Source organism: Bipolaris zeicola, assembly GCF_000523435.1.
Source record: "Bipolaris zeicola 26-R-13 unplaced genomic scaffold scaffold_80, whole genome shotgun sequence".
Taxonomy (NCBI): domain Eukaryota; kingdom Fungi; phylum Ascomycota; class Dothideomycetes; order Pleosporales; family Pleosporaceae; genus Bipolaris; species Bipolaris zeicola.
Genome location: NW_006912129.1, coordinates 1 through 15,374, shown reverse-complemented (window position 1 = coordinate 15,374; position 15,374 = coordinate 1). Strand labels below are relative to the sequence as shown.

General features: G+C 49.8%; 5 protein-coding genes across 5 annotated transcripts; 2 read left to right on the top strand and 3 right to left on the bottom strand.

Annotated features, from left to right (window-relative positions):
• Positions 1–213: 213 nt before the first annotated feature.
• COCCADRAFT_26499 (uncharacterized protein) lies at positions 214–1,104 on the top strand (the record flags this gene model as incomplete). Its single annotated transcript, XM_007714383.1, has 2 exons — positions 214–967; positions 1,061–1,104. 2 exons carry the CDS (start codon positions 214–216, stop codon positions 1,102–1,104), a joined length of 798 nt encoding a protein of 265 aa, XP_007712573.1.
• Positions 1,105–2,366: 1,262 nt separating this feature from the next.
• On the top strand, positions 2,367–7,446 carry COCCADRAFT_37030 (uncharacterized protein; the record flags this gene model as incomplete). Its single annotated transcript, XM_007714389.1, has 10 exons — positions 2,367–2,536; positions 2,638–2,974; positions 3,033–3,496; positions 3,543–3,612; positions 3,666–3,904; positions 3,954–4,442; positions 5,465–5,671; positions 5,722–5,852; positions 5,905–6,185; positions 6,679–7,446. 10 exons carry the CDS (start codon positions 2,367–2,369, stop codon positions 7,444–7,446), a joined length of 3,156 nt encoding a protein of 1,051 aa, XP_007712579.1.
• Positions 7,447–8,320: 874 nt separating this feature from the next.
• On the bottom strand, positions 8,321–8,911 carry COCCADRAFT_97002 (uncharacterized protein; the record flags this gene model as incomplete). The annotated part of the gene is made up of 1 exon (XM_007714388.1): positions 8,321–8,911. The coding sequence occupies one exon, from the start codon at positions 8,909–8,911 to the stop codon at positions 8,321–8,323; it is 591 nt and encodes a 196-aa protein (XP_007712578.1).
• A 637-nt stretch (positions 8,912–9,548) lies between these two features.
• COCCADRAFT_96999 (uncharacterized protein) lies at positions 9,549–9,899 on the bottom strand (the record flags this gene model as incomplete). Its single annotated transcript, XM_007714387.1, has 1 exon — positions 9,549–9,899. One exon carries the CDS (start codon positions 9,897–9,899, stop codon positions 9,549–9,551), a length of 351 nt encoding a protein of 116 aa, XP_007712577.1.
• A 2,136-nt stretch (positions 9,900–12,035) lies between these two features.
• Positions 12,036–13,772, bottom strand: COCCADRAFT_26495 (uncharacterized protein; the record flags this gene model as incomplete). Its single annotated transcript, XM_007714382.1, has 2 exons — positions 12,036–12,866; positions 12,918–13,772. The coding sequence occupies 2 exons, from the start codon at positions 13,770–13,772 to the stop codon at positions 12,036–12,038; spliced, it is 1,686 nt and encodes a 561-aa protein (XP_007712572.1).
• Between the last annotated feature and the right edge of the window lie 1,602 nt (positions 13,773–15,374).

The following is a 15,374-nucleotide window of genomic DNA, read 5'->3' as shown; positions in this document are numbered from 1 at the left end:
GTCCAAATGCGGGGGGAGCTGGAGTGGATGGCGTCCGTCAATCTGATGCGGGGTGGATCCTTGACGCACTCCCTAGTCCTATGCCAACGCACTTGAAGCCAGTATGAATTCAAAGAAGAGCAGGTATACCCACTTCGAGATACTGATCCTTCGATAAGGAAAACTTATCTTCGATACTTTTCTTACCCCTCAGTGCAACTTTGCACATCCACAATGCCTCTCGCCAAACCATCCAACACCGATGCCCCTGTGCATTCCCTCTTCTCCCTCAAGGGCAAAACCGCCGCCGTGACAGGCGGTGTCCGAGGCATCGGTCTCGCAGCCTCGCAAGCTCTCGCCGAAGCAGGCGCCAACGTCGCCATCCTCTACTTGAGCACCAAAGACGCGGACGCCATCGCCGCGCGCATCGCCTCCAGCACCGGCGCAACAGTAAAAGCCTACAAGGCTTCTGTCGAAAACAAAGACGAAATAACTAGCGTCATCAATACAATCGCAAAAGACTTTGGCGGCCTAGATATTGTCGTCGCGAATGCAGGCATCGCAAATCATCGTCCGGCTGAAGACTACACCGAGGAACAATGGCGCCACATCATGTCCATTAATCTCGATGGCGCCTTCTACACCGCACAAGCTGCTGGCGTCATCTTCAAAGCTCAGGGCCACGGCAACGTCATTTTCACTGCCAGCGTCTCCGCCATCTTGGTCAATGTACCTCAGAAACAGGCTGCGTACAATGCGTCCAAAGCGGCTGTCGTGCAGCTAGCGCGGTGTCTGAGTGTCGAGTGGGTGGACTTCGCGCGTGTTAATTGTATTTCTCCCGGGTTCATAGATACGGATATGCTGGATGTGCATCCGAGGGAGTGGAGGGAGAAGTGGTTGAGTATGGTGCCTGCGGGGAGGCTATGTGATCCGGGTGAGTTGAAGGGGGCGTATGTGTTTTTGGCGAGTGATGCGAGTAGCTATATGAGTGAGTTGATCTTCCCCTTGTTTTTTCTCCTGTTTTTTTAGTATGCTGCGTTAAGGTTTACTTGAGATATATGGAAGCTAACTAGTGACATAGCGGGTGCGAATCTGGTTATCGATGGTGGTTATACGTTGCCATAGACTCGGATACCACCCAAAGGCATTGTCCCTTCAAATTGAGCGAATAATACACCAAAGCCTCTGGTTCTGGAGTTATGATATGCATTGCAGACTGCATACATCTTCCTGTACTACCTTCACTTAGGACAAGACTATCAAAGACACCGCCATTGCGTAAACCACTCAAGACCTCTGGACGAATCCCGGACAAGAACCTCACATTCCCCTCCCATCACCCTACCTCCCCAAACACCCACATCTGCACTCGATCTCATCCCATCAATCAACCTGCACTATACCGAAAACCCCCCTCTTCTCCGTCTCCCAGGCCCAAAATCTCACTCCACACCTCTTCCTCGCCACCCCGTTTGTCCAATCCCCACGTTCCCTCTCTACGCCGCGTCATGAGCTATGCTGTCATATTGGTGTCGTGATACTTAAGAACCCTTTCGCTACCATGTATGCATGTACGAACCGGAAGCGAGCGGATACGCCGCCCGCCCGGTTGTGTCACGCTACGTACCCGCTTAACGGGCTTCTAGAAGGTTTGTCAAGGGAAAAATGCTTCGGTGGGTAAGCTTTGTAAGAGTGTAGCTTCTTTGATTGGGGGCGCGTCAGCGGGGTGTGACGTCAGTGGTTGGGTGATTGGTTTGGGGGTGATATGGGGGGTTGGAAGGGCTGAGGATCGGGGGTTGTACTATATTGGATAGTTACTGCATTGGGTTTATGTAGTAGTATAGTGTTCTTGTACAATTCGTTGTATGTGATGGGAAGATGGGAAGAGCAGTGTTGATACAATTGTCTGGTAATTTTTCATCTCGCTCTCCTCGCGTTCCCCCAGATTCCATCCCAGCACCGTCCAAACCACGATCACACCACCCCAGCAGGAACGATTCAAGAACGGTTCTTCAGAGCCACATGATGCACCGAATCAGCAGTATTACTACAGTATCATCCGCACCCTTCCGCCCCACACACACGTCGCCATCGCCATCGCACACCAGCCAACACCCGGTCTCGTGGCCACCGGGGGGGGTCCAGGAAGCGGGGAAAGAAAACGAATGAACATGCAGTCAGCAATGAACAAGAGCGAATTAGAATCCCAGATTCCGAGTTGACAAATGGGTTGCCTGCTTTCATGCTCAGGTATATAAGGCGGGGTGGGTTACGCAATGTAGAAGAGCCGCAAGATGCCTTGTTACGCCTGAGTTCTTTTTTTGAACCAGTACTCAGATCTACTACTAGTTAATTGTTAGCAAAAGATTTGACAGAGGAGAATAGTAATGAACAAAATAAGGGAGAAGATCAAGGGGTTGACGGGTAGTGGACCGGTGGAGAAATCGTCGCGGTGGGTGGGTGAGCATGCTGGATATGATAATACACCGTTGCCTCGCCTGACCAGGGCGGGATTGGGGATGGGAGTTTTGGTGTCAATGGGAGGATTTGTTTTTGGGTATGAATACTTCTCTCTCTTCTTCACTATGCCATCTCATTACTCCTCTCCTTCTATTACTGCACTACTTTGCTCTTTTGCTAACATCTATGGTTGCGCAGCTATGACACTGGTCAAATCTCTGGTTTCCTGGAGATGGTCGACTTCCGACGTCGCTTCGGTCAGAGACACCGCAATGGTGAACTTTACTTCTCCAACGTGAGATCAGGTCTCATTGTCGCTTTGCTGTCCATTGGTACACTTTTTGGAGCGCTCATTGCGGCACCGATCGCAGATAAGATTGGTAGGAAGATGAGTATCATTGCCTGGTGTGGCATTCTCTCTGTGGGTTTCATAGTACAAATGACTGCAACCGACAAATGGTATCAGATCATGATGGGCAGATTTGTTGCTGGTCTAGGAGTCGGAGCCATGAGTCTGCTCGTTCCAATGTATCAGGTGCGTATACACGTAGTTGTGGTGACTGGCAGATGTACCGGAGGCTAATGACGTGCAGGCGGAAACGGCTCCGCGCCATATTCGTGGCGCTCTCATCTCAACTTACCAGCTCATGATCACCTTTGGTATCTTCCTTGCTGCCGTCTTCAACTATGCAGCTGAAAAGCACCAATCTGGTAAAAAGGCTTCATGGCTTATCACATTGGGACTTTCATTCGTACCCGCTGCGATTCTCGCCGTCGGTATCTTATGGTTCGACGAGACGCCCCGCTTCAATTTCCGCCATGGTAGAGTGGACAAAGCTACCAAGACAATGGTCGAGGTATATGGTGTACCCGAAAACAATTACGCCATCCAAATGGAACTCGAGGAGATGAGGGAGAAGTTGGAAGCTGAGAGCAAAATCACCAATAATCCTATTCAGGAATGGATCGGGATGTGGTCGGCGCCGAAGATGGCGTATCGTATTGCGATTGGTATGGGATTGCAGATGTTCCAACAACTGACAGGAGCCAACTACTTGTTAGTATCTGCCCCTGTTCGTATAGATTACACTGACACTTTGAAGCTTCTACTACGGCACCACTGTTTTCGCGGGTACCGGTATCAAGAATTCTTTCGTAACACAGATGATCCTTGTTAGTGTTCCTGATCCCAGAAGTTGCTTGAGGTCCAGACTAATCATTAGTAGAACGGCATAAACTTCGGGGTCACCTTCTACGGCTTGTATATTGTTGAACATTATGGCCGCCGCAAGTCACTCATTGCCGGTTCGTGCTGGATGTTCATCTGCTTCTTGATCTTTGCGTCTGTTGGCCACTTTTCGCTGGACCGAGAGAACCCAGAGAATACGGAGAGTGCGGCAACGGCTATGATATGCTTCGCCTGTTTCTTCATTTTTGGATTTGCTACGACCTGGGGCCCGATGATGTGAGTATATCTTCCTTCCTTAAGACGTCAATTGCTGATGATTGACTAGCTGGACAATCTGTGGTGAGCTGTACCCCAGCCGTTACCGTGCGAAAGCCATGGCATTGTCAACAGCATCAAATTGGTTCTGGAATTTCCTACTGGCGTTCTTCACCCCATTCATTACTGGAGCCATCGACTTCCGCTACGGCTATGTCTTTGCTGGAACTAATGTACTTGGCGGCCTCATCGTCTACTTCTTCGTTATCGAGGGCCAAGGCCGTACCCTGGAGGAGATCGATACGATGTACTTGATGGGAGTCAAGCCTTGGGAAAGCTCAAAGTGGGTGGTACCTAGTCTTGAAGAGATGAACAGTAAGACAAGGCAGCAGCTTGAGGCGTTGAATCCAGAGTTGGCGTTGAAGAAGGAGGTTGCGAGCGGCGAGAATGGTGTCCAGAATGGCGCCAGTGCAGCAGAGATAGAGAAGAGTTCTGGAGACAGTGATACTGCTGGGGAAGCGAACAGGGAATCGACAGTGAAGGACAAGGACATCGAGCCGTAATCAAGATACTGGGCTCAATCACTTGCTGGGATTGTCCTGCGGTGAGGTAGAGCAGTCCCATCTCGTTCGTCATGTACATAATACGGCAAGCCTGGCCCTCATGGCCAACCTAATGAGCATATACGTATATCATCAGCATTCTGAAATTGTGAAATACATGAGCGTTAACTCAAGGATTGTCAACTTTTTTCGACTGGGCATGGTGTTGTCGATGACATGCTTGAGGCACGTGAAGACAACCCCGCTTCGGATGATTCGGCTGAACAACGATCCTGGATCCTTGACTTTGGCAGGTTACGATACTGTAATGTTGCGAGGAGTGGGCGGCTGAGTGTTTGTTCGGGAAATTCTGGGTCTTACAGCGCCATGTCATGGGATGACCACGCGTAAGGTAATGTTTAAAGAGCTCGGGGGTCACTGCATTGGTCTTGTGTCTCCTCACACCACATGTTTTGACACTTGACGTAACCTCATTCAGCGCTGACAGCTGCAGTGTACTTACCGTAAGAAAACATCAACAGACATAAAATGGATTTCGGCCTGGCCGAAACACGACTTTCTTAGGCCGCCCAGGGAAAAATCATCAAGTCTAGTCTGCACCTAGTCTCGGCGTTCCAAGCCGCCACCATTCAGGCCAAGAACCCTCTCCAGCCAGGAAGATCAGATAAGATGGAGCTTATTACTAGTGGACGAACTATAAGACTCCAACACACGGTACATAGGTGCGCCATGTGGTCATCGCACAGACTCGCGGGATGGGCTGAGGCATGGTCGCGTGGTGGAAGTCTCGTCGGCCAAGTCACCGCTCTCCTTGGCGGTAAAATGAATTGCCAATAGCACACCGCTGTCGGTCAACCCGTTCGGGTGAATCAGCAGGGTTGCAAAGCAGGGTCGATCAGATAAAGTAGCGTCCCAGCCGTACCATTGTCTTGGGAGTTTCCGCGAAAACTCGATTTTCGACGCGCCCTCTCTTTCACCACTGGTTCGACTATCTCTTTTTGTTGGATGCGATTATGAGGGACTCGATGCGGCCTGATGAGGGTCTTGATGGCCAAGTTCTTCAAAATCGAACTGATAATCCAGAGTTTGGAAAAGATGCGGATTACGGCCATGAAACATTTCCGGGCGAAACTTCGGGTCGAGGTACCACTCAGGCTGGTGTAAAGCGCATCGAGGCTGTGAGCAAGGCGTGGACAAAGGCATCGCTCATCGTCGCCTATGTCTCGTAAGTTGGTTGTTCTTGATACATTGTCAACAAACTAACCTTGTGTCCAGCCTTCTCCTCATCGCCAACGTCACCTCCCTCGAGATCCAGGTCACGGGTGCCTTGGTACCATTTGCAACAAGTGCCTTTTCTGCGCATTCTCTGGTTTCTACCGTCACCGTTGTACAGGGTGTGGTTGCCTGTAAGTACTCATCATTTCGTGTCTATGAGCAGCCAATAATGAAATTATGTAGCCGTCATTAAACCTCCAGCGGGAAAGATCGCCGATGTTTTCGGTCGCCTGGAGTCCTTTACTATCATCGTCACTCTGTACACTCTCGGCTATATAATGCAGGCCGCCTCCAATAGCGTTCAAACATTTGCTGGAGCACAAATATTTTGGTCGATTGGCTTCAACGGATTGCAGGTCTTGCAGCAGATTTTCGTAGCCGACACCACGGACTTGCTGAACCGTGCACTATTCTCAACCTTATTCGATCTACCTTTTCTGTGGACGACCTGGGCTGGACCAGAGGTTGGACAGTCGATTCTTAAAAACACTACCTGGCGGTGGGGATACGGCATCTGGGCTATCATTTTGCCGATTTGTTTCATCCCATTGGCAGTCAGCCTCTTCACGAATCAACGGCGAGCGAAGAAATTGGGGTTCGAAGTCCCTAGCCCGTTCCGAGGTAGTAGCGCCTTTCAAGTCATCAAGAACATTTGGTTTGATCTTGATGCTGGTGGGCTGTTACTATTTGCTGCTGCCATCTCTTTGATCTTACTGCCACTTACACTAGCTCCAAATGCCGACGGGAAGTGGACCAACCCAAGCATGATCGCTATGCTTGTAGTTGGCGGTGTGTTACTACTCTTGTTTCCGTTGTGGGAGACTAGCAAGAAGCTAGCTCCAATCGCATTCTTCCCACCTGGGTTGTTCAAGGAGCGAACCATCATCGCGGGTGTCTTGATCGCATTCTTCTATTTCAGTAAGTCATAACCAAACTTGACAACTGGGCATTACTGAGAATTTGACAGTGGCATTCTACATGTCGGTCTTTCCGTACTTCTACTCCTACCTGCAGATCGTTCAGGGCGAGTCCCTCACTGCCGCCAGCTATATCACACGAGTATTCAGCTTCAGTTCGACAGTCTCGTCGGTCGTGGTCTCACTCATGATCAAGTATATAGGCCATTACAAGTACTATGTCACTTGCGGATCTGCCATCTACCTCTTGGGGATGGGCCTCATGCTAGCCTACCGCACGCAAGACGCGTCTACAGCTACGCTTGTAGGTACTCAGATTGTGATCGGTATCGGCGGTGGTTTTCTCAACGTCCCGGTACAACTCGGTGTCCAAGCATCGGCTTCGCATCAACAAGTTGCAGCGGCAACGACCGTGTGGCTTACGCTCCTTGAAGTTGGTGGCGCTGTTGGATCAGCTATCTCTGGCGCGATTTGGTCAACTTACATTCCTGCAAAGCTTCAGCAGTACCTCCCTGAAGCAAATGCAGCAGACTGGGCAACAATCTACGGTAGTATTACAGTGGCTGCGGATTACACCACCTATCCACCTGGCTCACCAGTTCGCATCGCGATCAACAGGGCATACCAAGAGACGATGCGTTATCTCCTCATTGGTGCCCTTTGTTGCGCTGCGCCTATCTTGCCACTGACATTCTTCCTCAAAAACTATAAGCTCAACCAAATGGATCAAAAGGTGGTTGGTAATGTGGTTGGAAGTGCGGAAAAAAAGGATAGGGGGAAGAGCTGGAAGTTCTGGCAGCGTCGTTAGTACGCAAGGTTGAGACAGAAGGCTCCTTACTCGTAACAGCACCTCTGTGGCGGCGGGAATTCCCCGACTGCCATCAACAGTTGAATTCAATCCATGGAATTACCACATCCGGCTCCGTCAATCTTAATAATTATTTTACTATTGCTCGTGAAGAAGAAAATCCCGCATTCGGCCACCCGTATCTCCGCCAAGCGTATGTTTCATGGTCCGCGATGAACCATGAATCGTGGGTAGCCTGCCAAGAACCGGTACGACGTTACTGAGACTTGGCTGCGACTTGGGTCTGTAGCTTAATTCGAACATGGAAGGTGACGAGTATCACGTCTCAAGGATCACAGCTTTGCTAGATTCGGTAAGTCACTGGGTACGTACGCGACTCCACCGCATAACAGGGCGAACAGTCGCATCTGTCAACCAATGCCTGCTATGAAGTTATCTGGATCTGCGGTTTATCGAATGTCCGGAGAAATGCTTGTGATGTTGTCGACTTACCAAGAGGGCCGGAGATTCATCACGATTCGAAGCCAAATTTGCAAGAAAAAAGGGGATTCCTCATCAAAAGATTTGAGATTTGAAAATTTTAAATCCTCTAACACATTCACAATCCAAGCGTCGTTTTTTTAGGGCTCCTTCCACAATCAATATCCATACATAACCATCCGTGAAAAACTCCTCAGTCTCCAGATCTGTTGTATACATGAGACCTGGTGATACTCGCCGGTAAAAAGAAAAGAAAACAAAAAAACTCCGCGCTCAAGTCCGTTGCAACATCATCCCGCTACCGATTTGTATTCGGTAAAATCTTGTAATTGCGAGTGGGGGAAAAAAGGAGTGCCGATGGAGGGGAAAAAAGCCAAGGTAATAGTTATATCACTTAGACTTCGGTGATGGCGACAAGGGTCATCTTGGGCGCATCTTGCTCCTCGACGACCTCGTCGCGCTTCTCCTTCTTCTCTGAGCCACCGGCAGCAGCAGAGCCAGCGGGAACGTTGACACCAGGGTTGACAATGATACCGACACCAGCGTTCTCGGTACCGAGCTCGACCTTGGGCTGGTCCTTGAGGGCCTCCTTGGCGTAGCCGAGAGCAGCGTTGAAGCCGGCGAGATCGCGCTTGATCCACTGCATGGCCTCCTCGACGGCTTCCATCTTGGGCTCGACGGGAGCGCGCTTGGCGAGGATGTCGTTGATAGCGCGACGGAGATTGGATCGTTTGGCTGGTGCACCTTCAGCTGGTTGTCCTGCAGGTTGTTCACCGCCAGCTGCGGGAGCGGCGCCCTCACCTCCAGCCTTTGCTGCTGCTCCTGAAGCCAATGTGGCCATCAGTTCTGATGCTGATTCTGTTGATCCCAGCGAGATTTCACCATCACCGACCACCAAGGCAGGCGAGTAGGCTCCCAAGTTGATGTTAAGGGGGACGGCAGCGACGGTGGCGACGAGCGCAACGAGGATGTGTTGAGGAAGCATGTTTGCGGGTTTTGGGTTTTTGAAATCTTTCGATTAAAGAGTAAAAGATAGGAGTTGTCGGGTAGTGATGTTTCACAAAAATATAGAATAGGTGATTGTAGTAAGTAAATTACTTCGCACGGCGAGGATAGTGAATGAAGAGTATGTGAAGAAGTGAAAGTGAGTGACCGGACTGAAGAACAGAAGAGTGTGGATTGAACATCTTCTTATACTGTGTATACCCAACTTCAACAGTGACTACGGACGAGCACTGTCACATCCTCTGCCAAGATACGTTAACCAGCTTCAAAGTGGTATGAAACTTTAATGAAGCTGTGCCAAGTCCTACAAGCACAGCATGGCAGAGCTTTACTTCTCCGACCAGCGTTGCCAAGCTTCCTCGACTGTTTGATGTTGGGTTAGAACTGTTGTAAGGAAAGGCTAGTGCAGAATTCATGCTAGCTGGCGGATTCAATGCACAGGGATAACACCCAAAGCGGGTCAATAGCCAAGTTCTTTGGCCTCACCAAAGGCCGAGGCCTCAATATTGATGGGGGCCTCAATGATCGCTGTGGAGTATAGGTAGTCTTAAAGTTAGACTGGTAAGACGCTTCTATAGTCCAACTGTTTAGTGTAGGGATAGTAGCAACAATTCGAATCAACACTGGATAGTAATCGCATAGCAGCCTTGCTTCACGGACATTGGCAAGCAGATTGCCCTTAGAGACGTCAAGCCCAGTGACTGATCACGGAGAACTATAGGTGTTGCCAAGCTGAACCCAAGGCCATGACACCTGTAAATCGCGGGCTGAGCAGCAATGCTTGAGTTTCCAAGCCTGTCGCTGCTCCACGAGGCTGAACTGCCAAGTATATGTGAAGCGGAGATTCTAGCGAAAAGGCGTCTGGGGGGGTCACCTACCGCAACAGGTAACAATAGCCGTTGCCTCAGGCATGGGTGGTTGGATTTCGTAGGTGTTCGTCTGAGGGTGATTGGAATCCAGACTGACATCGCTCGGCGATGTGCTTGAAAAGGCTAAGCCTCCAACGCAACACTTGGCGTCTTAGCTGCGTGGAGCGGAGTACCAGGGTTACGACTCGGAAACGCAGTGGGAGATTCCAAGACGTGACAGTTGCTTCGCGTATTGTTGACTTGTGGAGCCAAGTGACTCCGTTTATGGCTTAAATCCAACTAAGTTGCAACACTTGAAATGCTTGGCCCATGGGGAGGCCGCTGAAATTGCTCCCTCTCCAGACACATAGTGGGGCCTGATATCGAGGCCTGAGGTGCTGCTTCTTGTGAATGGGCAACCATCTGCGGAGACTGACGCGCGCCCGCGTTTGGCTGACGCGTGTCTACATTGCCGTCGATCGTTCTTGCAGCTCCATCGCCATTTTGAGATATACTCTAGGTATTAAGGCTCAGTGGCTTGGTATCAGACTTAGCTGCCATTGTTCAGGGGACGTGTCAGGCCCTATAGAGGGGGGAAAGTAGTGCGGCGGGGGCGAGGAAAGGAGAAAGGCAGCAAGAGACGGCAGTGGTTGTCTGGGGTTCCCTCAATTCCCCTCTGCGCGCAGTCTCGACCTTCAAACTCCTGCACTGGCAGTTTTTGCCACCACCAAAAGGGATCCCTGCTAGTGGTCGCGTGTATATTTCCGAAGACCATTTGCCGAGATACATCGAGAACTTGTTCTCATTACTCATATCGCGCTCAAGCATCCGCCCAGCTGTACCAAGGCGGTTGATACTTAATTCCAGAGGACGGGTACGTCCCCACGGGTAGTTGCCATGATGGCAATGCAGCGCCAAACTCTATTCAAGCTTATATGCGCGCCGTTTCCGACCGGTAGGTTTCCGAGCGGTACCCGGGACTGCGCGATGCTGGAAACTATTCCGATCTTAGTTAGTCAGAAATGGCACGAATCAAAGGAGATCTCGAAATACCCTGCACATGCATCAGCCGTTTCAACGGAACACTTTGCGCCGACTTGAAACACGATGCACTTCAACCCTCTTGAATCACACACGTGTGGCGGAATTTCCCAATGGTGGCACAGACGAGGAATGTCTGCTGTCACCGTCATAGGGAACCGCGTATACGCGCCAAACTACTTCACAGCCGTTTGAAATGCATTGAACTCAAAGTTCCAGAACTATTCCAACGTGTCAAGCTACTGGGCAAGACCTGGGACCTCAACTTGTCATTTGTACCAAAAGTTCGGGGAGAAGGAAAGCCTTCAGTAGTGAAGCAGGGCTGTTCAAGCAGACCCGCTACAGTAACCCCGCGCTATGCAAAAATTTCACAACCTACCAGCAGTCCTCGTAGAAGCCACTGAGGCAACTGAACATTCGGTTGAGCTCACTAGTGTGCAATTGTTTCTATATTAATTTTGCAAATTTCAAAATTTCCATCGAACAAGGCTCGGTGGTGTAGTTGGTTATCACGTCAGTCTAACAACCTGTTAGGCCCACTGAAGGTCCCGAGTTCAAACCTCGGCTGAGTCAAAGCCGGAGCTTGTATGCGCTTCATCTTTTTTGCAATATTTTTGTGCTTGATGGTGTTGAGTAGTCGAGTCGAAGACGACTGGCTCGTGGCACCTTTTTTGCGTTTGAGGAGTATCGTGAAACATGAAATTTCCCAGCTAGTCATCCTCATCATTGAGGCATGAAGAGCCAAGTTCATTGGCGCCTCACTATTATCGTGTAATACCAGAATGTTGACGATCTAGGTTGAAGTCTGGGAACTCGAATGGGATGGTCATCGAGCAGTTTTTATCAACATGAAAAAAAAGTAGCCGTTGCAGCAATATGCTAGTAATCACGTTCTTTTGGTCCAGGGTATCAGCTTGGAGCAAACTGGACGGCCCATCCCGTTCTCGACGTATCACAAGCGGGAATAATGCTGGAGAGAATAACGAAAATACGCCCTTATTGTGCCGAGGCAGCAGAGTCGAGCTTACTGATGCGACGAATATCCAACGACAACAGTTACGTCAAAAAAACAGCGCAGTGAGGGCACAGACAACCACCCCAAACAGCACTAATTGTTTCAATCACACATTATACGCGCAAATCACATAGGAACACTTGAAATGAGATTTTTTTTTACCACTACGAAGAAGCTAAGGAATACTCCCAGTCGAGCGCTCAGACTTTGAAGCTATCGGCGTTCTTCTTCACCACATCGTACGAATCCGACCTGAAGTTGTCGTCGGTGTAGCTATTACTATTCGCCCCGAAATTAATCAACTTCTTGCCCTGGCTCCACTGCGGCCAGTTGTCAAAGTCGTTACCGACATTTGGATCGAGGTTGTGGACGAAGGAGAAGTAGTAGCCTCGGATTGTCTTACGGGCGTTGTTGGGGAGAATGCCGAAGAAGACTTGGATAAGGTCTGAAGCGTGGAACGTGCCGAGGAGTGGGGTGCCGTGGTTGTAGGTCGCGATGTAGGACCATGAGGGCACGCCTGGGTTTACTTGGGTGTGTATCTCGGAGAGGAGGCGGCGGGTCAAGATGAAGGTCAGGTCACCGATCATGGCGGAGATGCGTTTGAATTGGGGAGTGAAGTTGTTGAGCAAGCCGGTGCGGAAGGGTGCTCCATCCTCGGTGGTGGTCTGGTAGCTGCTGACTAGATCTTCGATTTGTTGCCGAGTGGCACTGTTGAAGAACTGGGTAGAGAAGTAGTTTGTAAGCTGGCTGGTTGTGGTGATGTTGAGGGTGAAAATGCCGAATAATGTTCCCTCGTCTTCTTGGGTGCCGGCGATGAAGGGGACCTTGGTGTACTTTCCGGCTCTCACCAGGACATCGGGTGAATCTGTAAGAGTCTTTCCATCGGGACGTGGAAGGTAGGACAGATTTACTGTGGAGTAAGATGCGAGGCTTGGAACGCTATTGGCAGCATTAAGGAACTTGGTGTATGGGGTTGTGCGGAGACATGCCAGAGTATCACTTGCGCTCTTGCATCCAGCTTCCTCGACAACCTGTCATATAATTAGCGTCAAGAGCATGTGCTTGACTAATGGAGAACTTACCTTGTTATAGACAGCTTGGCCCTTTGGACAGTCTACGGGATCCGCAGGAACAATGGATCCGGAGTTCATGATTCCTGCTCTGAAGAGAGGCTTGCCTTTGTAGGTGTTGTCACCATTGTAAAGTAGCATCTGGTCCATCACTGAGATGGATCCAGCGCTCTCTCCCCAGATTGTGACCTTGGTTGGATCACCACCAAAGGCAGCAATGTTATCTTGAACCCATTCCAATCCTAGTCGTTGATCGAGCAATCCGAGGTTAGCGGAGCCGTCCTGGAGGACTTCTTTTCCAGGCAAGAAGCCAAATCCTCCGACGCGGTAGTTAACAGCCACGAAGATAATGGGCTTGCCTTGTTCAACAGATTCGCGGACCAGGCTGGTTCCATCGTACATTTGAGTTGAGCCAAGTTGGAAGCCACCGCCAAAGATCCAGAAAAGTACCGGTAGCTTAGCGTCAGGCTTTGTGCCGGATGGCCTCTGAACGTTGATGGTCAAACAGTCCTCTCCAGCATTGGTGACTGTTTGGAAGAAGGGAATGTTGAGTATGTTTCCCAAAACATTCGAAGGAATGCTTGAACCGTCTACGCTAAGGAGGAATTGGGGACATGCCTTTGGTTGGCCGGTACCATCAACCGTTCCAAGGTCGGCAGTCAATGGCTGAGGCGGCTTGAGTCGTAGCTGGTTGATAGGTGGCTTTGCATAAGGTATTCCTTTGTAAGACTCGACATTTAGAGCGTCGACACCGACAACAGTGGCTTTGGGCAAAGGCGCAATCACTGTAGGGTTTGCACGCTTGGCGAGGGTCGCTGGAGCCGCGTAGGCCAATGGGAGGAGAGCTAGGGCCGCTAGAAACTTCATGATGGAATACTCTTTTCCACAAGCCCTGCTATGGCACAAAGTGAAGTTGAAAAGCTTTGTTATTTTCTCATCAACGGCCAAGTAGCATGGTACTTAACCACTTGGTGGATGCAATTTCACAAGCAAGCAAGTCCCTTCTCAGGCACCAACCTCGGGCAAAAGGTACATCGACGATGTCCATGTGATGGACTCCCTGTGGACTTTCGATACGATTCCCAGAATTACCGTGATCTTAATAGTAACCTTGCTCCGATAGATACTTCCCTGGTTCCTGGAGTGCAGGTCAGCCTCTATTGGGTGGAGTACCCTCCATCAGCCTCGCGTGAGCAGTAGGGTTTGTAGAAACGATGAATACAACCTATCAGATCAGATCGCGCTACACATCAACCAGGGGAAGTATCCAGAAGAGGGCTGGGCTATTATTACATGGCTTGGGGCGCTTACTCGTACTACTTCGTAGGTCATGGGGCTAGCAATCACTGAACGGACGAATTTGGCACACCATAAATATAGTCTCGCGAATAGTGCCAACGGCAATAAAATGGAGGGTAGAGAAATTCATTCCTGTAATTTTTTCCTGCTCTCTGCCTTCTGGGCAGGATTTTTTTCGAAGAAGTGTGAGAGAATGCGCTTCATTCACTTTGGTGTGGTGACGTATGTAGTGGGATGGATAGTACGGCATCGTTATCCCGGTCAACAAAGTGTAGTCCCCAATCCGTTTTTCGTAGATGATCCGAAGCTTGGCCAGTTGTCATCTGTCAATGCATTAACGGCGGAGGTATTGCCTCTACGGATTGGCTTGGGTAGTCCCGCGTGGCTCAAAATGCGGGGTAGTGAACAGGGGTGGTTTCCCCATACTCTGACTGAACTAGACTGCCGATGCATTTTCAAGTATTGTTAATTAACAAAGACGCCTCGGTACATTTTCTCCGTCGCTATAAAGCAAAACTTTATACCACATGTGACAACGTGACGGAAGATCAACCCTACAACGAACAATGTCCGAGCATCTAGTAGTACAATCGTGGAGTAAGCAGCCATCCTTGGCAACAGGAACCGGTGCTCAATGGGTCAAGAGATTCCGGCTGCTACCAGCCGTGCGTGGGGATTTCTGCGAAGCATACGAAGACTTGTGGGGTATGGTTCTCGCCGAAAAAACATGGCTCCTTAGGTACAGCGTACTCAAGGGATCCCCGGTCATGATCAGTCGCTCGCTCCTTTTTCCATACGGCCGTAAATAAGAGAGGAAGGCAGAGTTTGATAGTGTCGCTTTGTGTTCCTTGTCAATTTTTCCAGTAAGTCATAAGCACTTGCGATGAGGGCGAGCAGCAAGTATCAATTGTGAGTTCTAGCAGCTGCCGCCAATGAGATAGAAACAATCCAAAATATTTTGGTCTTCTGAAATATGTAGAAATAATCGACACTAGTGTTTATTTTCAATTATTGCAAGTCATTCTTACTACAATACTGCCCAGAGTCACGTGAGGCGATCCATGTTAGACATTTTATCGATAACGTATTCCACCACCGAGAGTGCCACCCCACCGAGTGTGCCACTTTTTCTTGGCATCGCGAACTTCATGTACGACAAACGATGCCTCA